We start from the raw sequence: 25,880 nt of genomic DNA on the forward strand, positions 1-25,880 counted from the left end.
GAGATACAAAGTAGCAGTTTGCCTTAAATAAACCTAATCAAAAAGCTCAATTGTCAGTTATATCATGTGATATTTGCAATATCAGGACTAGGGCTTTGTTTTTTTTTTTAATTTTAGGGGATGTGTGCAGTTATATGTTAATTGATTCTTTTAAAGTATATGATTTGTATCTGTTCAATTATTCTTCTCACAATCATGTGGTTACAAATAATGGCTTTTGGGAGTTTTTGAGTATAGAATATTAACATTTCAATTTCTGTCACCCAAATAAAAATGCTAGGTAGTACAATTCCATTCTTTATATGGTTTGAGTTGGGTTTTGGGGTTCTTTTGTGGGTTTTGTTTTTTATTTTTTTTGGTGGGGATTTTGTTTCACTTTTTGTTAGGTTCATTTTGGTGGATTGTTTTTTCTGATGTTTATTGTAAAAAGAAATACAGGTTTCATAAAAGTGAAAAATTTAAAACAATGTACTCTAAAGCTAGGGTGACATTTTTCTTCTACTTGCTACATAGTCCATACTTAACACAGAGGTTCATATAGTTATAACACAGTCTTTGTTCTAAAAAAATGTGAGAAATGGTAGCCTGCTCTTTACATGGGCTCCTGTCACCTCAATTTAGAAATTAATTGTCTTCTTCCTTGGAAATAGGATATCTGTTATTTCCTCCTTCCAGTCAGCTCCTTCTTTACTAGATTCTTTTTGACTATTCACATTTCCATTACTTACGTACACCAGCTGCATCTCACTGACTCCAACTGGACAAAATCCTTACTTCTGCATTCTGAAGTACTCTAGAAGAGTTAACAGACAAGAAGGAAAGGAAAGGAAATGCTGGCTTAGAGTTAATATTTATAATGCTTAGATACTGTGCAGAAAATAGATCTACTTTTAAATCTGAGATGAACAAAACTGTAATGATAACTTTGAAGTCCTATATATGTTGTATTTTATCCCTGATTTAGTAAATATGTTGCAATAAATACACCCATTCCTAAACATAGTTGTGGACACTTGAGTTGGTTTCGTAGAAAATGGCATTCATGACAGACTAAATCTGTTGGATCATCTGTAGTTCCTGATCCCTTCCTAACTAGTAATTTTTTCTTTTTTTCAAAACAACTGTGTTCTAGTCATGCTAAATTTTCTTGGGGGTTGAATTTTCTGTGATTGTGAGGTCAATTTTCATAGATCTTAGCTGATATTATGTAAACATATAGGTTTACATTAGGTTACATTAACTCTCCAGTCTTATTAAAGAATTGTTATTTCTGAGGCATGTATGTGTCCTGATTAAATACGAATGTGTAATTTTATCTTGAAAATTTCTCCAGAGCAATTGGATATGTATATATAAATATACATATATATATATATATATATACATGCATCTAGAACATCTATAGTTATGCATCTAAACACACAGGTCAGATATTTGATATTGTAGGTAAGTTCTGAAGGACACATAGGTCCAAAATTGAATTAATAAAAGTTCAGTTTACTCTCTGAGAGAGTATGGTATTCTGAGAGAAGATACCATGCATTATGGAATCACTTCAAATGTTGCTTAATAAATTGAGAAAAAATGTAAAAAGAAACGTTTTTAAGGAAACAAATTATTTATTTTAGCTTATCCTTCTATGAGAAAGCTTTTTTTTCATTTTTGTTTAAAAATAAAACTGCAAGAAAGCCCAATGAATATATTTGTTTTATTTGAGATAAATATCACATTTGCTTTTGTCATTAAAAAAAAAGGTGCTTCTGATCTAACTCCTTTCACTCCACCTTTTCTTCTTCTTTTCTCCTCCAGTGTAGCTATACTGCTGTATTGATAAGCAGGTGCAACCATATGAACATATGCCAGAAATTTTTAGAAAGTAGCTTGATCTCCTGCTGTTCCTCCCAAGAAGTGATATTTGTATTCTAATGCAGAATCTAGGTGAGGAAAAAATGACAAAAATAATGATTGCCTTAAAAAATTATGTTACTGTGGATACTTTTTTAGGACAGTCATTAGAGATGGTGTCATGAGGTTACTCTCAATCTTCTGTATAGGATATGAAAAGCTTCCCATCAAAGAAGAAATCAAGCAATTTGATTCCACTGTGTTTTTGCACTGGGATTTCTACCAGAAGTTTTGCAGTGGGACAACCTCATTAAAGTCTCAAGAATAAAAAAATGTCAGACCTTGTAATACTTCTTGGCTGCTTTGCTTGTTAACAATTAATTTCTTTATCACCAGTGGGCCTACTAGTGATAAAGTGACTGTATTTTCTTATTCCTATGAGAAAATTCCATAAAATACTTTGAAGAATACACAAGAGGAGGGGAAACAATTTGCTTTACTCCATTATCGCATTAGAAAACAGGCATAATATATGTGGTATTTTAAGCAGTATAAATGTAGTGCTGAAAAATAATATATTATTTATTTTCATTTTAATTGAAATTTTAAATGTAAGAAGAACAGCTGCTGAGGAAATATTTTTTGTTTTTTTAATGATAAATTTTTAATGATAAATTTTGGTTTTTTAATGATAAAGTGTCATTTGTTTCTGTAAATTTTTAGGACTGTTTATTAGTATAACTGGTATGTTAAAAGGTTTTAAAAGAGCTTATATTTTGTAATTATGAGACAATTTATGCAAGAAGAAAACAAACATAATCTATTTTATTTTTCCTTGAGGTACTTCGGTTACACAGGTAACAGCTACAGATGCTGATGATCCTTCATATGGGAATAGTGCTCGTCTGCTTTACAGTCTCATTCAGGGACAGCCTTATTTCTCTGTGGAGCCAAAAACAGGTACTACAAGTGAACTTGTAACTTGAAAACATTCATAAACTCATAAAATGGATGCAAGTAAAATTGTCTTTCTTGATTTCAACACAAATATCCTCTCATACAACCCTATACTCTTACATTGCTGTCCCTAGATCTGAAGAAAATCAACTTTTCTTTCCTATAGGAAGATTAAATTCTTTCTTTCTAGTAAATCAGACTTTTGTTTAGAAAATTATCTTGTTAAAGAATTAGACTCTGAATATCCCACTTAATGACTTAACCTAGGAACATTTCTCAATGAACAGCTCTATGGCCCATCATGTGATATTCCTTTCTGTATGTTGGAGAAACCACAGATATGTGACATCCCTCCAAAACCCTAATTTCTGAGTAGGAGAGATTGTTATATATGGTAGAGGAAATATATGGAGTATTCTGTTCCCTAGAATTCTAAATATACAGAATGGATTTGACATACAGCATACTTGCTACCATGAGGACTAACACCCATATTAGGACAGTTGTGCTATACACAGTCTAGAATGAAAATTAATAACTTGGTCCAGTGATACATGTTACATGTATATAATACTATATACCCATGTCAGATGTTGAGAAAAAAAGGAGACGTATATGCTATTATGTTATACTTTTTATTTTAGGAGTCATTAGAATGGCTTCCCAAATGGATAGAGAAACAAAAGATCAGTACTTGGTCATCATTCAAGCCAAAGACATGGTTGGGCAGCCAGGAGCATTTTCTGCAACAGCCACTGTTACCATCAACCTTTCTGATATCAACGACAATCCACCTAAATTTCAACAGCGTGAGTAGAGGCTAATTACAGTAATGGAAGTCCTGAGGAAATTTAGATCCACTGTAGCTCTGTTAGGTTTACTGGTAGATCTTTTTAGAACAAGGCTGTGCTTTGACTTCAGCATACAGCTGTAAAAAAAATAAAATAAGGGGGAAAAAAAAATGTCCTCACAAAATCTCAAAAACCAAGAGGAAAACAAAATCTATCATTGTAAAAATCTCAAGCCTTATGGTTTTACTGACCACTAGATGTTGGAGACAAATGGTTAAACTGCTTTCCCTATAATTTGCACTACCTCAGCCTAAAATCTGGAAAATGGGATATTTAGCATCATTTTCACTCACCTTCTTTCTTCTTTTCCTCTCTCCATTTTTTTCTGACACATACTATAAAGTTTTTGGCAAATGATGTGAACGTCTCTGTCCGGGTAGTTTCTACCAGTTGTCAGAGATGTTCATTGGGCTACCAGGAAAACTCTGTGCTGTTGGGAAATGTTGTCCTCCACTGTTTTTTCACCCTGTTCAGTCATAGAACCATAGAATAGTTTGTGTTGGAATGGACCTTTAACTGTCATCTAGTCCAACCTCCCTTCAATGGGAAGGGATGCTCATGGCTGCAATGGCTGCATTCAAACTGACCTACAATTTTTTCAGGGACGGAACACTCATCAGGTCTCTGAGCAACCTGTCAGTGTTTCATGTGTTTCATCACTCTCATAGTAAAGAACATTTTTCTTATATCTAATCTAAACCTTCCCTCTTTCAGTTTAAAACTGTTAACCCTTTTTTTTATTTTTATTTTTATATTTATATTTATTTTTATTTTTATTTTTATTTTTATTTTTATTTTTATTTTTATTTTTATTTTTATTTTTATTTTTATTTTTATTTTTATTTTTATTTTTATTTTTATTTATTTTTATTTTTATTTTTATTTTTATTTTTATTTTTATTTTTATTTTTATTTTTATTTTTATTTTTATTTTTATTTTTATTTTATTTTTATTTTTATTTTTGTCCTTTGCTCTATTCACTGCTGAGGTACAGCTGAGATGGAAGGATGGAAGGTGTCCCAAGGGGAAAGATTGTCCTGCCCTGCACCCAAGATCTATACAATGCCAGATTATGTCCATTGCTCTTTTAGAAGTTGGGGCATTTCCCAGCTCTCTGAGAGCCTCAGTCTACAGCACTGATTAACCATAGCAGATCATTAAACTTTGTCAGTATTTGTTTCTTTAGGGCTCTACTACATGAGTGTCTCTGAAGAGGCTCCCGTGGGCACCACCATAGGCAAAGTCTTTGCAGAGGACAGCGACACTGGGGAGAATGCAGCCATGGACTATTTCATTGAAACTGATAGCCCAGATGTTTTTAACATCATTACTAACAATGAGACTCAAGAAGGTATTATCTTACTAAACAAGGTGAGATCTCAGAAACCTAAAAAAAAAAAATCTCTAAATATTTGAAAGAAAATCCTCAAGCAAGCTGGATGTGTATATAAGGCCTATTGCTTTGGATTCCCTAGATTTTTTTTTCTTCTTTAGGCTTTGTGATTTGATTGTTATATTATGAGGAATAAAAAGAAAAATGCTTTTCTTTCTGTTTACATTTTTGACTCATTTCTATTACTGCTGAATATAATAGTGACAGTCAGAATATCTTAATGTTATTCCTAACTGTGCAACACAGTGTATCCCATTGTGAGAAAATGTTCTATCTCTTCTGTGCATCATCTGTAAAATCTTTATCAGTAGATTGGAAGCAATCTCACCTCATTTCCTACACCTTCTGTTAACTGAAAGCAGAATTTATTATTGTATTAGATAGTGGAGTTTTTGTTATGACATAGCTTTGAAAAGAAACTAAGTACAATCAAAAAAGACCAGTTTATGAATTAAGAAAATCAATATTCTTTGATACTGTGTAATTTATTTTGGAATCACTCAGGAAGATTTCTCGGTCATCTCAGGGATCATCTGAAATGAAGACAGAGTTCAATAGCCTAGTGAAATCTAGGACCCTGAAGGATTGAATGCTATAAGTGTGAGAGTTTTGTTTTGATAATTTTTGTTTTGCGGTGTTTGTTTTTTTTGGGAAACTATTTATTTAGTATGTCTTTTGTAAATATTTATATATATGTATTTATTTATTCAGAAGATGAAGACTAAAATTGTAATGAAACTATGTGTTACTAGGGGTGACATTCTATGGGAATTCTCTTTTACAGTGTTGCTTGACTGCAACATTAAAGTCAACATGAAATGTGAAAGAAACAAGCACATTTTAATTTGAAAGTGTTTTTAACATAAAAAAGAAACCTCAGAAATAACTTTAAGAAGCAACCATTTTTTTAAACATTCCTAAAATAAGTATAACACTACTTTGTCTTTAATCTTCCACCATTTATTGAGCTATATTTAATTTAAATATGAAGAAAGAAATATTCCAAATATCAATTTCTTTCTTAACAGAGAGTGGATTATGAGAGCAGAAGGAGATACAGTATTCAAGTAAAAGCTGTAAACAGATACATTGATCAGCGTTTTTTGAAAGAAGGACCATTTGAAGACACGACCATTGTCAAAATCAATGTAGAAGATGCTGATGAACCTCCAGTTTTCACCTTGGAGAACTATGTGATGGAGATTGTTGAAGGAGCTATGATTGGCGCACTGGTGGGGGTTGTGACTGCTAGAGATCCAGATAATGATGGCAGTCCAATCAGGTACCTGTCTCAAAATGTGAACAGGCCTCAAATGCAAATATAGTTGGTATTTCCAAAGCATATTTCTGTTCCTTACCATAGCTCGTAATTACAGTTAATTGTGCTTTTTCTGTGATAGCCAAGGTTATTGCAGATGTCATGGCTTAACCCACATCAGAAGATAAGGACCATACAGGCACCTGTTAACTCCTGCAGCCACTGGGATGCACTACTACTACTACTACTACTACTACTAATAATAATAATAATAACAACAACAAATAGTATCAAAGAAAATTAGAGATGGGAAAACTGCAAATCTTCAACATATCCTCAAGAAAAACTAAGGATGCAAAAAGACCCAAAACAATTGCTTAACACAAGCCAGCTGACACCTAAACATTCAACCCAGCAATTACATATTCTGTTTTTTATTATATCAATAATAAATAATTTTGCTGTCTCTTAAGGGAGAAAACAGGTAATTAAACTTTAACATGGGATTTATAATTAAAATAGCTTCTTGAATTGCCTGACATCACTGTGTATTATGAAATTTAGACAACGCAGGATAGAGTGACAAATGGTTGAGACACAAAACAATTTATAGATTTCAAATATCAGAAGTATATCTATATTATGCTACAGCTCAGAGCTTTAGGCAGTTATTTGTTATGATTTTCCATCTATTTACTGTTATTTATTAAGCAAGAAATAGGCTAAATTAAATAAGAAAAAAAAAATTACATGTATTTTTTTGGTCCTCCCTCTAAAAGGGCTCATTTGGTGGTATGTTTAGATGACTGCAACATCTCCTGTGGAACAGTTAAACACTAACACAAATCCATAACTTCTTAGTTAGGAATGTTTTGGAGGAACTGGCTTCAAATTGAATATGTCTGCATACTCCCAAAACAGCGATACAGGTATTGCCTCAATGAGTTCCTCTAGAATAGAGTATATCAGTTTTAATATAAAGATATGTTTTTAAGTGACATGAAAATAAATCTAATTTTGAAACCATTCCTATCATAAACAACAGCAGTTACCTATAATAAAGAAAACAACTTGTGCTGCTTTGTGGACTCCAGGTTTCAAACAAACAAAAAAGGTGTGCAACAAAACCTCATTATGTTAGTAATAAAAAATAAAAAAAAAATAAATACCTAATATAGTTTTTCTGAAAAATGTTTATCAATAATCAGATTACCAAAAACTGCCCAAACAAAACAAAATAACTATGTCAGAAAAATTATAAATACCTTAAATATAAGTTTATAAGTATTGAAACTTTGGTTCAAATTATAAGAACTTTCACTTACAGTATTGTTCTGGTTCTTCGATTTATCTTCTTATTGAGTTTTAAAAGAGACAAAATATAGCTATAAATAACAAGCTAGAGTAATTTAACCGCTGACATGTTATCTGAGCTGGAGTCCTAAGTCTCAACAGGAAATATAAAGGCTTTGTCAAGCAGAATCAAAGGTATAATAAGAAGGAATAGTTGCATTTGGGCATTCTAAATTGGAGTGGAAATAATCTTTCATCTATTAAAGCATGTTTTATTTCCATTAAATAGACTTTATTATAGAAACTGCATCATATAGCCATTTGCTTTGTAAGCCATTAAAAACACCAGTGAATATATTTTCCGTTTGAACCAATATCTTTGGTTATTATTTCAGTTCATCTTTGTCCTGCAACAAGTGATTAGACTTTAAAAACTTGAGTGGCATGTGTATATGTATGTACACATGTACATGTCCACAGCATCTGGAGCCTTTTCAGCAAAGACTCAGGAGCACTGAGTCTTCCCTGCAATCACCTCCTGCATTAGGATTTTGTGCTCTGCCTTAGTGTCACCTCATTAAAGATAGTTGTCTGTCTTTATAATGCCCATTCCCTTAGCATCAGAGCATGTCAGCAATGATAAAATAGATTTGCTATTATACCCCCACTTAGATGTTTGTGTTATTCATTTCACAAGTGGCAATTTTGCTGTTTCTTTTCAATGAAGTCATTCACCTGCTGTGAGACTGACTTAAAAGTAAGAATGAATAATGGATTTCAGATTCAGTTCACATTAATATAGATCTGAGATGTATTTAGTTTTATAGAAAGAAGAGCTTTGATCTTGGCAGCAGTGAATTTAAAATGTTTATAAGTGTATATCTTTCATGATTTTCGAGTTGTTGCAGCACTAATTTATATGCATATATGCACAGCTCTGTTTTCTCAGCTGACAATAGCTTTCTATGTCCTTGCCTCTGATGGAAACATTTCAGTACTAGGGAATGTCTTTCCTTTTTTTTGGTGCAGGTACTCTATTGTCCACAGCACGCATTTAAAGAGACTGTTCAGCATCAATGAACACAATGGAGCAATCATTACCACTGAACCTCTGGACCGAGAGATAGCTTCTTGGCACAATGTAACTGTTACAGCTACAGAAACAAGTAAGAAATTTAAGGAATGCTGGGGTTTTTACACTGTGAACTGTAATTATCCTCTGTATGTGCCTGCTTTTAAGTGGAGAATACATTCCTCTTTCTGATTATATTACTGTTGCTTGCTACACTAAGAAGCATTATTAAAATGATTAGTTAAATAGAAGTGGAATGTATTTGAGCTCCAAGGTCCTGTGCTTTTTCATAAAAGATGACCTTATAAAAAAAGAAATTGTAATAGGATCGAGAGTGTAATGCTTTCAAGTTACACTGAAGCATAAGAATTGCTCCTGCAGTGCAAGATCTTATGTTAAATTAGACCCTGGTTAATTTCACACCAGATTTTTGACTAGTGTGAAATTAGCCAGGGCCTAATTTAACACCAGTCAGAAACCTGTGGCTCAAATTAATTGTGAATGTTAAGGCCTGAATCATCTAGACGTCTATTCAGTGACAATTAAAGCCTTGAAGCACTCTTTATATAGATTTCACCTGTCAATATTGTTTGAAAGTCAAATGCAAATTACCTCTGTTTGTGTTTTTAGTGATCTGGTTGCCCTAAATCTGGGACAAATTTATCAGCTCTTGATTTAAAAGGCAGTTTAACATGATTACTGGGATATTATTTAAAACCTAATCTCAGTCATGCTCCGGAAGGAGGAAAACAATATGAAGCTAGAGTAAAATCAATAAATCAGACAGATTCATCCAAATACTCAACACCTGTCCTTTACTCCTGAATCACAGTTAAATGCTGTTTATTGCTATGAACTGTTCCCAAAAGGGAGATTTCCCTCTGGAACATTGCTGCTGGAAGTCTGGATAGTCAGTACCAAATTTCATTGAAGTCTTTAACTTGTATTTAGGAATTGATGGTACTATCTTCCTTTTCAGCTTCTCTGTGAGTTTTTAAGCATGAATTTCATTCTCATGTTGTTGGGCAGAAGACAGGTGTTGGCAAATTTGATCTCTGGCCTGTCTTTAACAGCGCTATGGAAACACAGCAGGATAACTTTGGCCTAGACTTTTTTTGTTTAGCTAAACAAAAAACTGGAGAGAACCATGTTACAAATGAATAACTGTCTCCTGCAGAAAAGAAAGCGAGACTTTCACAGTAATGAAGGTTATTGTAGAGAAAACTAGACCTCATTTTGTTCAAATTCTTATTCTTTATTTCTTTAATGATTATAAGGTCACTGTCCGTAACGATATGCTCAAAAGAACTGAAGTTAGGTCACCTTGGTCTGGGCATACCTGAAAGGATTTCTATTAGGAACTAGCAGTAAATTATTCCTTGAAATATAGTCATAACATGTACTGTGTGCATGAGACATTTGGTGGATGACATTGTGGCTCCACTGAAGCCAAATCAAAATGCCATTGGAGTTCATCCAAATAAGATGTTCATTGCGTCTTAGTCATATATTGAAACTGCATTACAACAGCAACCTCCCTAGCAGACTGTTGATGCCCTGGCATTCATACACTACACAAGACTTTTGAGTCCATTGCAATGATTGCAGGGATCAAAGATTAGTAAGAGTGGCCTGACTGTTATTTTAGACCTGTGGTGTGGATCATCCTATTCTCATACCATTGAGGGTGCATGTTTTAAAAGTATCCAAAAGTAGGTCTAATTTGTTGGAAGTCAAATGCAAACACTGAGAACATGTAACCTGTTGACTGTCACTCCACTTTATGTCAAAAGCTCAATGTGGTGAGTTTAGTGCTGGCTAAAATCACTAGTGCACTTACTATAACTATTTACTCATTTCCTACTCTGAGATATGAATCAGGAGTATGGCAAAGCAGGCTCAAAATTTAAAAGGTATAAAGAAAATTTTATTAACAGAATAAAAGAATAATAAGAATCAGAATAAAACCTTTAGAAAACTTCTCCCCTCTCCACAAGCTCTTTTCTTTCCTACCAACAATGTAGATACAAAATGTGACTTTTAATCAGTTACCACCTCTACAGTAGTCTTTCATCGGTTCTTGTAGGGAGAAGAGTTTCTCTTGCTATGTCACAGAGACTTCTCTACAAGAAACAGTTCTTCTGGCTTTTTAATTTCTACAAATAGCAGCTGCCCAGAAAATCTGTAATCGTGAAGTTTCCTCCCATTTTCACAGCCTTCCCACAGATGAGTTCATGAGCCATGTCAACTAATGGGGTACTATTTTAAGGATGAGCTGTTCAAAAGCAAAGGTTCTCTTCATCTATCTCTGAGATCATCTTCATCTCTGAGAACAGAGATCTTTTTCTTCTTCCCCTGGGGCAAACGGTCTTCATCACTCTCATCTCTCTCTCTGTTCAAGCTTCCCATGCTGGGGTCACAGCCACTTCAACATTTGCCTTGCTTTATTACAGATGCCTCTGCTCATGTCTACAGTTTGAACATTATATCCCCCCAACATTTTCTCATTAATTAAAGGGGATATTCTAGGGTATCATAGTCCATCTCCATGGCCTTACCAGAAGAATTCTAGCCTAATATTAAGGCATCTTTTCATTCTCCTTTCATCTGGGACTTGACTCCTTCTTTACTGACCTTGGTGTCTTCATGTTGTCCTCTATGTGTCTTCACTCTGTCCTTTTCTCTCACTTGAGAGAGGATCAATGTTTTGCAGTTTCATCTGTGCAATGAAAGAGCTAATATATTGCCCAGGCCTGCAGGTAGTCATATGATCTCTGCTGGGCTGCGACCAAAGCTGCTTACCATGAAAGTTCCTATGGGCGATACTGGAGTTGTGCCAAGATTTCAAAGGGCCTGGCCAGAACAATGGTGGCTGCTCTGGCCTCATGGCTGGTTTCTGGCCCCTGCATCCTTCAATTTCAGCTGCGGGCCAGTGGCTTACCCTCCCTCTGCCCGGCAGCGGCTGGGGCCCCATGGGCCACGGCGAAGGGCACCCGGCCTGGACTGCAGCTGTTCCTGGGGCCTGGCAGACCCTGGCTCAGCACGGGCTGGAAGCAGCGCAGTTAGTTTCAGCAAGATGTTAGCAGCCAGGGCCCAGCTCAGTCTTGGCTGGAGGCCTCCTGTTCCTTGCCCAGGAGCTGCTGGGGTCTGGCCTGGCCTCACCAGGCCGTGTGGGCTGCAGTGGAGCAGGGCCAGCCCGACCGGCGCCCCGTTATCTCTTCAAAGCTAGAAGCAAGAGAGAGATGTGTTATAGGCTTGCCTGTCTTTAAAATGTGAATCTCACAGAGGCCAACTCAGCTTCTAAATGGTTTAATAGGTTGTCAATTCTCAGAGCTAGCCAGATATTGGTTTTTGCCAGACACAGAGGAAGCTCTTAGCAGCTTCTGTCAGAAAAATCGTTTCCATGGGTGGCTTCTTCCCTCCTCACAAAATGTCAATTAATTTGAATCTAGCACACTCAAGAAAAAAAACAAGTTTCCTTTGATAAGCTTTGACTTGGTTGTAAGAAACTTTCAGCAAGTATAAGACTGAAGCACAAACAACAGCATTCTAATCCTATCTGAGAATAAGAAATCCTTAAATCATTATCATCCAAATGGCAGATAGTCGGTACTGTACTGGTTTTCCCCAAAGATCAGTACCGGGGTCAGTTCTGTTCAATATGTTTTACCAGTGATCTGGATGATTGGATCACGTGCACTCTCAGTCAATTTACCTGTGGCACCAAGCTGGGCTGTGGGAGTTTATTCTGTTGAAGGGTATAAAAGCTCTGCAGAGAGACATGGGCAGTTCCTGGAATGATGGGACAAGGCCAGTCATATGAGATTCAACAAGACCAAGTTCCAGGTCCTGCACTTCAATCACAACAGCTCTACCTAGCACTACAGGCCAGAGGCAGAGTGGAAAGCTTCCTGGCAGAAAAGAACCTGGAGGTGCTGGTCAACAGAGGCTGAACATGAGCCAACTTGTGCCCCAGTGTCCAAGAAGCCTGGTGGTACCAGCCTGGATCAGAAATAGTGTGGCCAGCATGACCAGGACAGTGATTTTTCCCATGTTCAGCACTGGTGAGGCCCAACCTTGAGTCCTGTGTTCGATTTTGTGCCGCTCACTTCCAGAAGGTGCTGGAGCATATCCATGGAAGGACAACAGAGAGGGTGAAGGCTTTGGAACAAAAGTCCCATGAAAGGCAGGTCAGGGAGTTGGGGTTGTTTAGACTGGACTAAAGGAGGCTGATGGGAGAACCTTCTCTACAATTACCTGAATGAAAGTTTTAGGGAAGTGGGGGTGAGTTTTTCTGCCATGTAACAAGTAAGAGGATGAGAGGAAAAGGCCTCAAGTTGTGCCAGAGGAAGTTTAATTAGATACTAGAATTTTTCTTTTTTCCCAGAAAAGGGTTGTCTAGCATTGGAAAAAGTTTCCCAGGGAAGTAAATGAATCACGTTCCCTGAAAGTGTTCAAAAACTCGTGCATGTGATACCTGGGGTCATGGTTTAGTGGTAAGCATGGCAGAGTTAGTTTAACATTTTGACTTATTAACTGAGAAGTCTTTTCAAACCTCAATTATCTGTGATTCTGTGATCAGTTTTATTGTTAGTAGTACTAGTGTTACTGTTATCATTACAAATTAATCCCCTGCAAATACTGAGTTCTGTTTTGTGTCTAGAGATGGTGATTGCTTTCCTTTTCAAGTTACTAATACAGGTCCCTAGCAATTAAAGTGTCAAGTCCATGTTTCTCAGGTCCTGCTCTCTCATGGAGATTGTGACAAAGAAACTTTATGCTAATTGGGAGATATTTAGATAATGTAGGATTATACATTAGCTGAATTTACATTCTGACAATTTTCCTGTGTAAGGGATGAAAGAAAATATGTGCTTCCTACATTGTCTTCAAAATGCAACCGATGCAGTGCCTCTGCTTCACCAAAACTGTCATTAAGTATTCACCAGACACTGATTTCAAGAGTAGCTTTGTAATATGTTGCTCCCTCCCAAAAAAAACCAGCTGTGATTTCAGAAAAATTAAGAATTTTCATATTTTTATATTTTTCTATACATGCAGAAGAGAGATAAATGCTCTTCCTTATCATTTAACCCTATACTAAGGGAAAAAAATAACCCCATTAAGGCAGCTATGACACTAAAACCCAGATATATTAAAGCATTCGAAACAAGACTATTACAAAATCCCCCCCGTCCCACCCCCATCCCCCCCAAAAAAAAACCCTCAAAAAACCAAACAAATTAAACTCTAACCTTTCAGTGAAAGAATACAGACGTGATTCCAACAATGTGCTATCTAAATATTTTGTGAAAGCAAAGGGTAGACTTTAAAGCCAATATAGTACCCATGAATCTTACAAACAAGCAAGGTAAGAATAGGCAAAACTAGCTGAATCTTTCCTGTGCCACTTTTTATAAGACTGAAGCCACCAAAGGTATCCCCTGCTTTCTATTAAAGATTACAATGTTTTCCTTTGAAAGATAATGTTGTAAAATCTCTGTCCTACACATCCAATTCTGACTTCAGCAAAAGAATTAACGTAACTTTTACACTCTTGGTATTATTTCTAAAAGGGATCTATTCCACTTTTTATGTTTATCTAACAGAATTCAGGCACTACTTCATTGCCTATTGTATTATTATGGATGTTTGATTCAACAAGAGAAATTTCATCCCACAAAGAAGTATTTTTGAAATGAGTCTGACAGATCACAAGGTTTGGAAAATTAGCACAGCTGTAATGACTTCATGGGGAGGAACAGAAATGTGAAACTGCTGAGTATCTATGCCTTTATCTCTGTGGTACTTGCTTTTGCTGCCATTTCCATCAACAAAAGACTCAAAGCTGTCAGCACTGACTCCATGAGATCCAAGGAAACAAATGTTTCCTCCAAGCAACTAGTGTACTATATATTGAAAAAAGTAATGTGAGAACCAACTAAACAGATGTTGTTTTAAAAGGGGCAGAGAGGAGTATATTTTTCTTTTTTCTTAAAGGTCCATTTGACTAATTTTAAGCAATGCCTTAAGAACTTCTGAACAGGTTGGTTGCAGTGACACTAGCACTGAACATGAGATATATTATAACTATAATTATTGACATACTCCTGATATAGGTGACTGATATATTGACAGATATTTAGGTTGACAAATGATTGGTATTCATGGAATATATTAAGATTATTTTAATCACTGGACAAATATCTTCATTACCCAACAACACATCCATGTTGATGTGAGCATTGTTATTGCAAAGGAACTTTTTGCCTCCAACAATAATAAATCATATTGTGGGGAAATGGACACTTCTTAAAGCTATGGTGTGAAAGTCAAGATTCAATGTGCTGATAGGTAAAGGACTTCCAAGAGATATCCAATATAAAATCAAAGAATTAAAGAATAGTTTGGTTTGGAAGGAACTGATTAGGTCATTGAATCCAACCACGAACCACTACTAAGTCCACCACTAAACCATGTGCCTACTGTCAGATCCGTATCTGGCACTGTAGATACCTTTGAGGATAGTGCCTCAACTACTTCCCTGGGAATCCTATTCCAATGCTAGACAACCTTCTCCAAGAAGAACATTTTCCTAATATCCAACTTAAACTTCCACTGGTGCATCTTGAGGCCACTCATCACTTCTTACTTGAGAAAACAGACCAACCCCCAGCCTCCTCCAAGCTCCTTTCAGGTAGTTGCAGACAGTGATAAGATCTCACCTGAGCCTCCTCTTCTCCAGGCTAAACAGCCCCAGCTCCCTCAGCTGATCCTTGTCTGCCTGGGCACAAGATGGCTCATATTCAGCTGTTGTCAGCCAGCAGACCCAGGTTGTTTTCCTCTGGGCAGCTTTCCAGCCACTCTTCCTGAAGCCAGCAAATCTGCTTTGAGTTGTTGTGATCTAAGTATGACCTGGCACTTGGCCTTGTTGAAACCCATACAATTGACCTTAATCCGTACATCCAGCCTGTCTAGATCCCTCTGCATAACCTTCCTTCCCTCCAACAGGTCAACACTCCTGCCTAGCTTTGGTGTTATGTGCAAACTGATTGGGGGTGTACTCAGTCCCCTCATCGATCAACATATTAAACAGAACTGGCCCCAATATTGAGCCCTGGAAACACCACTTGTTACAGGCCACCAGCTGAACTGAACTCCAGTCACCACAGCTCTTTGAGCTTGGATATCCAGCCAGTTTTATCCCAGTTAACAGTATACTTCCCAAGCCATGAGTTGCCGGTTTCTCCAGGAAAATGCTGTGCTTGCGGTATTCATTGATTTTTTCTTCATATAGCATGCTTATAAACTCTTTAATTTCATAAAAAATTAGTTTTCTCAGCCTAGTCTACATGCAACATTTGTTGATACTAGCGTGATACTAGTATTCATTACTTTTCCTTGTCTGAGGTAGTTTTAACAGTAGAATCTTGTGTAAGGGCAGTAAATGCAGGAGAAATGTCTTATATTATTAATTTTCCTTTACATACAGGAATAAGCTGTACTGACATATATCTATATATCTTTTATATCTAAAGCCACAGAAGTAATGTATACTTGGGTAACAGAAAGTACATCTTCTGTGAGTACTAAGCATAAAAATTAAACCTGTAGTGTAGATAATTCTTGGAACAACAATGCTTGTATCAAAACTAAAAAGTCTATGAAGCCTGTCAGCAGTAATTCCTTAGATATGTCTGAGAAAAATCATAGTTCTTTGTAAGTATACATTTGCTGACCAGTGGATAGAAGAGCTCTGTTTTTCCAAATTGAGTCTGAGTTTTCTGCCTTGGTTAGGGTGGGTTGTCAGTATTCACTGTGATTTCTCCATATCTAGAAGTAGCAGAAATGTTTTTAAAATGTAATTTTTAAAATATTTTTCTCTCAAAGTTTCAAAATTTAAAAATATTTAAGAAGAGGAGGGGTAACAGAATTTGTTAAAGGAATGAATGTGACCAATCATTATGGTAACCATGATGTTAAGTGACCTAAGACAGTGCAGCCAGCTCTTTCAGTCATCCTAGCTCGACTCTCCTGCTCAGCCAATGGAGCCCCGCCTAGGGCCTGGGGATCAAAGACCCATGCCCAGTTCAGGAATGCTGCTGAGCTGTTTGAAGGCTTAGCCAGTAGCGCAGCTGAGCACAGAGTCCCAGAGACTCACAATGAGGGCACTGATGGGGTCAGCCACTAGGATTGACACATGCTTTGCCTTCAGCAGCACCTACATATGGGATTCCCATTGACTACAGGCACAGGCAGCCCATTCCCCTCTTCTGGAAAGGCAGATCACTAGTGCAGACATACACACACACATGCACAATGCTCTCCAGGTTCACAAGCACACACAGACTCACAGATCCCTCCAGCGCCTACTTCTGTTTGCCCAACACCCCTTCTAGTATACCAAGTCCTCTTATCTAATTCATGGGTCCCCAACAAACAGCTAGTGCACACTTGATTCTTGCTGGCAGACCCACAGAACTCACACACTAATCCCTCATGCACCCCACATTTGCAAGTTCCCTCTAAGCGTGGACCTCCCAAGCACCTCTCCTGGACCCAAGGACCCCTAATCACTGTTGAGTCCAGTTTAAAGTGTCAGCAAAAGCATACACAAACCCCATGCATGCCAAGTCTGAGGAGAACACTGACAATTGTCCCCTGTTCACCTGAGTCAGTAACTGGCATCACAGAGCCCCATCCCACTCCAGTGTCTGGAATGAATTTTCATTCATATATATGCAGATCACACCACTAGCTGCCACTTTATTCTTGCAGCACACATACATAGGCAGTGAGAGTGAGATTATGCAGAGACATGGCTAAGAAAACATTTATTAAGAAGATGTAAGTTGATAGGACAAACTGGTGATCTGGTGCAAAGCTCAGCCAGACAAATGCACTGACTGGCCCTGTCTTGCTCACAACCAGGCCCTTCTATACCCTTTTCTAGCTGAGCTCTCTTTGTTCCTCTCTGCATATTTCCCAGGGTGCATACTCTCCACTGAGTCCTCATTCCCCCAAATCTGAGGTCCCTTTAATTTAAAGTCTTGTAAGTTACAAAGTCCAAGTTGATCTAGCTGGAATTTTTGTCCTGTGGTTTCTGGATAGCCCATTGACTATCATTCATTAGGTTTGTTTCTTGTCAGAGTCTCTGTGTTTTGTACACAGGTCTGTGTCTTGGTATGTTTTGTGTTTGTTTTCCCCGTTTTCTCCATTGGCTTATCAATTGTCAAGGCCACTGATCTAATGGAAAAACATCCTCACGCTTCCAGGTGCCCACATCAATTAGTATATATGACCAGGTTAGGTCCTCATCATCTCCTCTCTTTATCATTTGTCCCTCAGGTTTTTGTTCCAGTATGTTCTTGTTTATGGCTTCCTCTTTGTCTTATTAACTCCTGTCACACTGGAAAAGGTGCTTGACCAGATACCCTTAGAAGAGTTGATGCTCTCCTACCACATAACCTTAGATATGGCTAGTACATTAAATTTTTCTTCAACAACAAAATATTATTGAATTTTTCCTGATCAGGTTTTAGTTTTTGCATTTAAATCAGTTTCTGCTTGGACAAAGAAAAACATGAAAAAATCCAAAATTTTACATGAGATATCTTATTCAAGACAGTATTATAATGGTATTATATTATTATAGTAGTATCAAAATATGTCTATAGGTCTTTGTGATTATTTTCTTCCTTTCTGAATATAGGTAAAATCTTCAAATGTTTACATTACTTTAAAATACATAGTAGATTATTTTTAACTTTTTTATTTCTGTCTTTTTTTAACCATTAGGAAATCCTGAAAAAATTTCAGAAGCAAATGTGTATATTCAAGTTCTCGATGTCAATGATAATGCACCAGAATTCCCTAAAAATTATGAAACATTTGTTTGTGAAAATGCAGTTTCTGGACAGGTGAGCATGAAGTAGTTCGCTGTCATGAAAATTTGGTCTGAGATGTTTAGCATTGATTCTTTCAGTTCTGTGAGTACAGACTGCATTTTTTCTATTTCCAAAATTAGTTCTGTTGACATATGTATAGTATGAAATTTAGGCATATTTTTTCCCCCTTTAAAACAAAATTGTGTGTCTTGTTTGTTTTTAAAAACAAAAAATAAAGTACAGGCAGAAACTTCTGAAAAAATATAGGGTACAACTCTCTGTCATGTTAAGGTCTCTGATGAAAAACTTATGTCTGGTAACTTCAGCAATAGCATAAGAACCAGGCTTAGTCCAATTTCAAACCAGATTAATTGTGTCCTTCAGTTAGAAAACATTTATTGCGAACTGAATTCAAACCCTGACTAGCTCAGTGCAAGTCTGAAAATGTTCAAGACACAGCCCTTACAACACCTTTCCTAGCTGGCAGCTTAAGCTATTGTTATATTAAGCATCCTTCCCAGGAGTTTATTTTCCATTTCCTACTTGATATACACGTGAATGGGGTATCATCAGTCAGCTGCCCCAATTCCCAGGTACACTGCTGTCTTTCCATTTTCCTCCTGTAAAAATAAACCCCAGGATGTTCAAAGTTAGTTTGGTTTTTTGTTGTTTTTTTGTTGTTGTTGTTGTTGTTGTTTTGGATGGGTCTTTCTTAAAGAAAAAGATACAAAATAATCAACAACATCCAGAAAACCCAACCGAACGAAGAAAGTTCTAAAGAGAAAAATCTAAATGTTTTCCCACCACTCTAAAGCATTATTTGGACATAAAAAAAAAGACCTTTGGGATATCTGTGGTGGTTCTGTTCAAACATTTTGTTATGTTGATTTCTGAATCAAAGAGCCTCTTTTTTTATACCATTTTGGTTTACTTTGGCCTCAATTAGTCTGCAGTTAAATAAAGCTTTTCCTGTTGCTCAAGTGATCTCTTTATAGCCTTTTGCATCCATTTATATAATTCTCTATCAGAAATTACTTTGTTCAGCATTTGAAAATCTTCCTGTCTGCTCAGGCTACCTCTGTTTAGGAGGTATTTGGAGCAAGCCATTTTTGTTGGTCTTTGGATATCTCATTGACAGATAAAAGTACAAGCATTAAATCAACTCCACTTTATGTTTCTTGGCTTCAAGACGCCATGAATTAAATATGGATGCTTATAAAATGGATATTTGTTATCCATGTTTTGGACTTGCCTACAAGATAAAAACCCAGGTGATTTATTTCTCAAGGTTTTCAGTATTCCATAGTTGCTTATTGATAAATAATATCTGCATGCTAACCTATCAATAGCTACTTTTGGGTATCAATTACATATATAAAATGTTTTGAGAATCACTGAATAAAATGGTTCTACAAAGAATAGCAGTGTTAACAATAATAATAAATTCTTTAAGCATAGTACACTGAATAATTCTTCTTTGACATTGCAATATATGAAATATATATATATATATATATATAAACAGGATATTTTCTCACCTTACAGAAAGTCATAATGTTACTTTAGGTGGGGTATTTTTTCATTTTTTCATTGTTATAGGTTTTTGAGAGTCACAGCATCTTTAGTTTAGCCTGTTGAGACTGTGACAGTAATGTTAAATAATTTTCTCATTAACAAATTATCTTAGGAAGAACAACAGGAAACTGCTACTGAAGTGCATAATTATCACAGTCAGAGTTTATGATATTTAATTCAGTGTTTATAATTTAAACAGAATTGTTAGCTGATGTATCTTCTTTGGTGTTATTAATATTTTAATTATTTTTTAATTTTTTACTCACAGAAAAAATATCCTTTATTCTTCTCAGCAAGAAACTAAAAGATTCAAATGTGATTTTATAGGTGGCCTGGTTGTCTACTGAGTAGGAAAATTTGCATTTCAGAAGAATCAATTTAAGCAATTAAATGACTTAATCAGGACATTACATACATTTTTATCTTAACTATATTTCTGCAATAAATTTCAAACCGCTATGGAATCTGCTTACATGTGAAGTTGAGATCAAAGATTGTATAACTACACGATCACATTTCAGTTTCTAAAGCAGGTGTGTCTAACCTTTTGGCTGGAATCGCTGTGGTGAGAGATGTTTTCAGAGATACTGTGCACTTCTGCAATTCATTCCTTTCCCTGATCTGAACTGAGTTGTGTCTAATTTCATGGGATATTCAAAAATATATTTGCAAGAGTTTACAGTGTTTAGGTGGAAAAAAAGGAAACACATTGCAGAGGGAAAGATACCACTAAAAAATTAATTGTCTTATTTAATCTAGACTTTATCCTGGTGTCAGACTGGTCTACTATAAAAATAATTTAGATTCAGGTCACAATTAAGTTATTTTTACATAGTCTAAGGGTATGTTGAATTGTGATATAGAATATAAAACACATCTTGAGTAAAGCTAATTTTTGTCCTAATTATCCAGACTCAGACAGAGTTAATAATAGCTTTAGTCTAGACAAGAGGACTTGCTTTGAAGTTTTGGATTTTCTGAAAGGTTATGAAAATTCTTGGTCTGCTTTTATTGACTGAGTGCTGACCTTCAAACCCTTGTATGGTGTTTTTGTAAGAGTTTGTTGAGTTTAGCCTCCAAAAGTCATTCAAACAAAAGGATTAGATTTCAGTCTGTGAGACTATAATCCAAATTTGACAATAAAAATGGATATAAAGATAGATTAGACAGATGTTTTTGGCATCATATTGAATGTATTCATCATGTTTATTAGACATTTTGAAAGTAATTTTCACTATTCACTTAATGTTATAATTTAATACTGTCCTATAATACAAAAGTCAGCTTTATACTACACCACAAGCAAAGTTTTCTTTAAAACATTGAAAAAACACTTTCACTGCACCGTCACCATTAAATAAATTGTTTTCCAAATGAATTGAACATGAAAGTTGCACCACTAAATAGCCTTCTATTCCACTACAGGTATAGTTGTCATCAGATAAAATTGAACAATATTAATAAGTATTCAAATGGGTAATTTCTTTTTGATTGGACCTTTTGATTTTATAAGTGTGTGTAAACACAGTAAATGATGACCACACTGTTCCATTATTTTTTTTTTATATTTACCTTTTATGGCTGTGTGCAGTAGGTATGAACATTTGAACTTCAAAGGAAATATTCATTACAAATAGTCAGAACACCAAGATGACCAAATCCACCCTAAAGGTAACACTAGAGACATCTCATCAAGAATGGATATCAAAAAAGCTTAATTCCCAAGATGTTAATACATTAACTCATCTGGAAGATGCAGCTTGAAAATTTTATGTTGATGATATCAAATCCTTACATTATATGTAAGCAAGCAGACCATCCAGAATGTACCTATGCATGGTAATTTCAGCCCTTTTGTGAGTATTGATCTTTCTTCCTATTGGAAAGGAAGCTGATTTCAGCTGAAGATAGGCTATACTGAACATACTTATATTTTGAATTAATGGTGTCATCTCTAATGCATATTTATTCTGGTAATTCTGAGTTCCTTTAATTTGGGGATCACATATGAAGTGCCTGCTATTGCAGCTTGCTTAGCGATTTTTATTAGATTCAAAGAAGTCATTGAGTATGCAGGAACTTTAAGTCAGAGACAAGAAAAAAAAAACAAATTTATTTACTCAGTACTAGGCACATAATAAAATAATAATCAGTTACAGTCAAAGTGACAAGTACTCATTTGCTATTACTTCTCTACATAATGAAATGTTGACAGAAAAAAAGAGAGGAAATCTTTAACCAAATTCTATGAGCATATGATTACTGTTCAAAACAAGTAGTTTGCTAAAAGAGATCCTTTCTAACAAATCGTGGTGCAAAATCATTTTTATTAACAGAGAAATGAAAGTGAAGGGTAAGACAATGTTTATTATTTAATATTGCATGTTTTCTTCAACATTTACAAAAAGCATCTCAGCAGTAATGATAAGAAAATAAAAAGTTTAAAAAAACACCAACAATGAATGCATCCTTTAGAGTGTAAAAGCATGATGAAGCTGTGAAAGCAATGTATAATGTAACAGACTTCTACACTAAGCTATACCTGAAGATGCACTGAGTGTAACGTGTGATGTTTTGAAACAGTGGGTACAGTGGCCCATGGAAAATTCCTTTTTCTGTTTTATGTGGATCATGATTTCACAACATTATCTCTTAGCAGAATGGCACAGGTGGGAGAACTTTATTAGCATATGTGAGCAAACATAAAAAAGCACCTCAGTGTCATGGCATGAGCTTTGTAATTGTTAATTCTTTGTAAATAAGTAGATTTGATTTATAGTTGAGCAGAAACATTTGCAGTAGATCCAAATAAATCAGTTCAATACTGTGTTGATTTTCTTTTCAAAACAGAAGCAGTCAACAGGACAGCCTGGTTCTTGAGGTAAAAGGTCTACCTGGAACATGCAGTCCTGACTGTACTAATTAACACTTTAATCTTTTATCTGCTCTAAACTCTGGTGATCAGTAAATATTATGTGACTGAGAAAAATTTCACTGCTTATACGGCTTCTGCCAATTTGACCAAAACCAGTTCTGTACTCCCAAAAGTAATGGGTGGTTAGGTCTCTCACATCCTATAATCCGCAGTAGAACTACTGAAGGATGTTTTGCAAAAAACAAAATAAAGAAAATGAAGTGGAAAGAGAGGTAGCAAATATGTTTCTCCTTCCCTCCATCTTTCTAATGGGATTAGTAGGACTAACACACAAAGGACTCAAAATTATACACTCAGAGCTCTCTAGCATCAAAATTAAGAGTACTGGTGGTTGTTCAGATGGGCAATTTATGCCTTAAGTTTAGCTTGGTTGAAAACCCATAGAAGCAGAAAGGGCTGTAACAAAGAAGCTTTGATCCCTCCTTCTGGACCTCTCTATAATTCCAATCCAAGAAGATTATTTGGAGTTGAGGAAATAAATTTCCAATGAAGTTTTATAGAGAATACCTGGCAGTCAGCTACTTCATAATCCACATTTTTTTTTATTTAGAAGATAAACAGAATATAGGTGACATTTCCAGAACCTGGGATGGCATATGTATAAGGAATTTATTTCTTTTTCCGTTTGCCAGGGTGGGAATTTTTGTTCAGATGGATTACTCGCATCTGATTTATCAGGCCCAGTGTCCTCCTGTTGTTGCCATCCACACTTATCACAAGTCCTCACAGTGGAATTTTTTCTGGTGTGCAGATTCCAAACCTTCACCTCCACTTAGGCCTGTAACTTCTTCCTGTTTCCCATCTACGCTTGTGGTGGATTATTTTATGGAAACTTCCTTCTTTGGAAACACATTGAGATATTCCACTGCATTCTTTAAGTCCTCAAAAGCCATCATAAACGTAATTCAGTTTTTCAAAAATAATCAAGTGAATTAATCTCTGTTTTAAAGAAACGCCCATTTTTAAATGAACTGTGGGATCTTTAAAGCTTCTATAATAACGAGACTTGAAATAAGAATTTTTAAAGCAATTAAATTTCAGCCATGTCAACAAAACAACTGAGAGAACTTTGCAAAAGCAATAATTCATTCAATATATTTTTTGTTTCTATACTAAAATGTAGAAGGTTTATAAGCATTAACACACAAGTAAGTGCAGTTTTTGAGTATGTGATGCCGGTTTCCCTGGTAAAAGGCTAGAATTAACCAGGTTAGATGTACAAAAAACTAGGAAATCAGGAATAAAATGGGATTTCCCTCACTCTTAGTGATTTTTCCTTCAGTCAGTAAAATCAGAGGTACTTATTGCTCTCTGAATATTTTGTAGACTAAATTGGGCTTTCTTGAATCTCAGTGAAAGTGATACAGTGAGAAGTAAACAATAAGGATTTGCCCTGTCCTTATGTTCCAAATTTTTCCCTGCTGCTCAAGTGAATCCTTGAAGTCATGTGAATATGTCTAGAACAGCCACAGGAATCTTAGGTTTCTGCAGAAGAGGACAGCATAGGTCAAAGCAAGGGCATGTGGTTTGTTTTATTTTTCAGTTAGCCACATTCTCCTTAGAATTTTATTGATTGATTCAGATATAGATAAAATGTACAGACTCAAATACTTCCTGTATGTAAAATATGGCAGTCAATAATGAAATAGCAAAGCAGTATCTAATTCATAACTGCAGTAATTTTATGATTTTCACACATTATATACTCCTAAAAATATGTTTTCAAAAGATATTTGTGGTATCTGGTTGAATGAAAATCACTTTTTTGTTGGTGGTGGTGGTGTGCAAGTAGGTAATTTTTCTCTACCAAGTAACTGAACTAAAACCAGAACAAAATACAACAAATTAAATGTGGCTAAGATGCTTTTGTAGATCATTATATTACTCTGCATATTTAGTATACCTTAATAAATCTTGAATTTTAAGGGCAGGCATATGCCCATACCAAGATTTATTCTCATCTGTGGCCGTGAGTATGTAGCCAGCAAATTTTCAAGGAAAGCCAAAATAGTCTTTTTTTAGTTATCTTTGAGGTAGGTGGCAAAATATTATGTGTCCTTCTTTGCAGTTTAGACTGGATATAAAATTTATAAATTCTGTTGCTGTTCATATAGAGAATATTCTGAGAACTACATTTCCTTAAAAAATGAAGCCTGTGGTAATCAAGGAAATGTGAGTGGTCAGTCTCTCCTCACTGATTTCTTGACCTGCATTTTTGTACCTGTATTTGCATCACCTCGGCTATTTGTTAGTTCTGAGGGAAGAAAACAAATATCCCTCTAGAATCTCTCTCCTTTGTACACCACGAAATCACTGAAAAGTTATTCCTCTCATTAATGGCAATCAAAAAAAATACCAAAAAATTCAAGGGTCCTCATGTTTCCATAGAGTGAAAATACAGATTTAAAATAAATTTCACATGTGATGAGGGAACTGTGTTAAGAAAACAAATCTTTTGGTGTGTAAGCCACATTTTGCATTCTGCTGTGATGATTTCATCAAACTTGGCTTGCTTGAAAAGAAAATGTGACGAAGTTCTAGGTCTTTGACTGAGAAAGAATTTAACGAGAAAAAAGTTTTCAAAGGCACAGACGGAAAGCAGCAGTAGTCACTTCCATTGACTTACTGCTTTGTTGTAGTCTAGGGCATTGCGCTGCGGAAGAATTCGGGATTGTAACGGGAAGCTGTTAGACCCCCTCTCTGTTAGGATAGCAAAACCTGCAATTAGCCAATAGCACTTAGGTGTGACGTATGTAGATGGGAGTAACACAATGACCCTAGGTTATAAATTGTCAAATTCCCGTGCAATAAAC

At 35.7% G+C, this 25,880-nt stretch overlaps 1 protein-coding gene across 1 annotated transcript in view; it reads left to right on the top strand.

Moving 5' to 3' along the window:
* CDH19 (cadherin 19) overlaps window positions 1-25,880 on the top strand; it is a 67,898-nt gene that overhangs the window by 35,103 nt on the left and 6,915 nt on the right. The window contains exons 4-9 of the mRNA XM_058831777.1: window positions 2,686-2,805; window positions 3,447-3,611; window positions 4,841-5,025; window positions 6,076-6,329; window positions 8,628-8,764; window positions 18,469-18,590. Of these exons, the coding sequence (XP_058687760.1) occupies window positions 2,686-2,805; window positions 3,447-3,611; window positions 4,841-5,025; window positions 6,076-6,329; window positions 8,628-8,764; window positions 18,469-18,590 (983 nt within the window). The remainder of the gene's footprint in view (window positions 1-2,685; window positions 2,806-3,446; window positions 3,612-4,840; window positions 5,026-6,075; window positions 6,330-8,627; window positions 8,765-18,468; window positions 18,591-25,880) is intronic.

Source organism: Poecile atricapillus, chromosome 2, assembly GCF_030490865.1.
Source record: "Poecile atricapillus isolate bPoeAtr1 chromosome 2, bPoeAtr1.hap1, whole genome shotgun sequence".
Lineage (NCBI taxonomy): Eukaryota > Metazoa > Chordata > Aves > Passeriformes > Paridae > Poecile > Poecile atricapillus.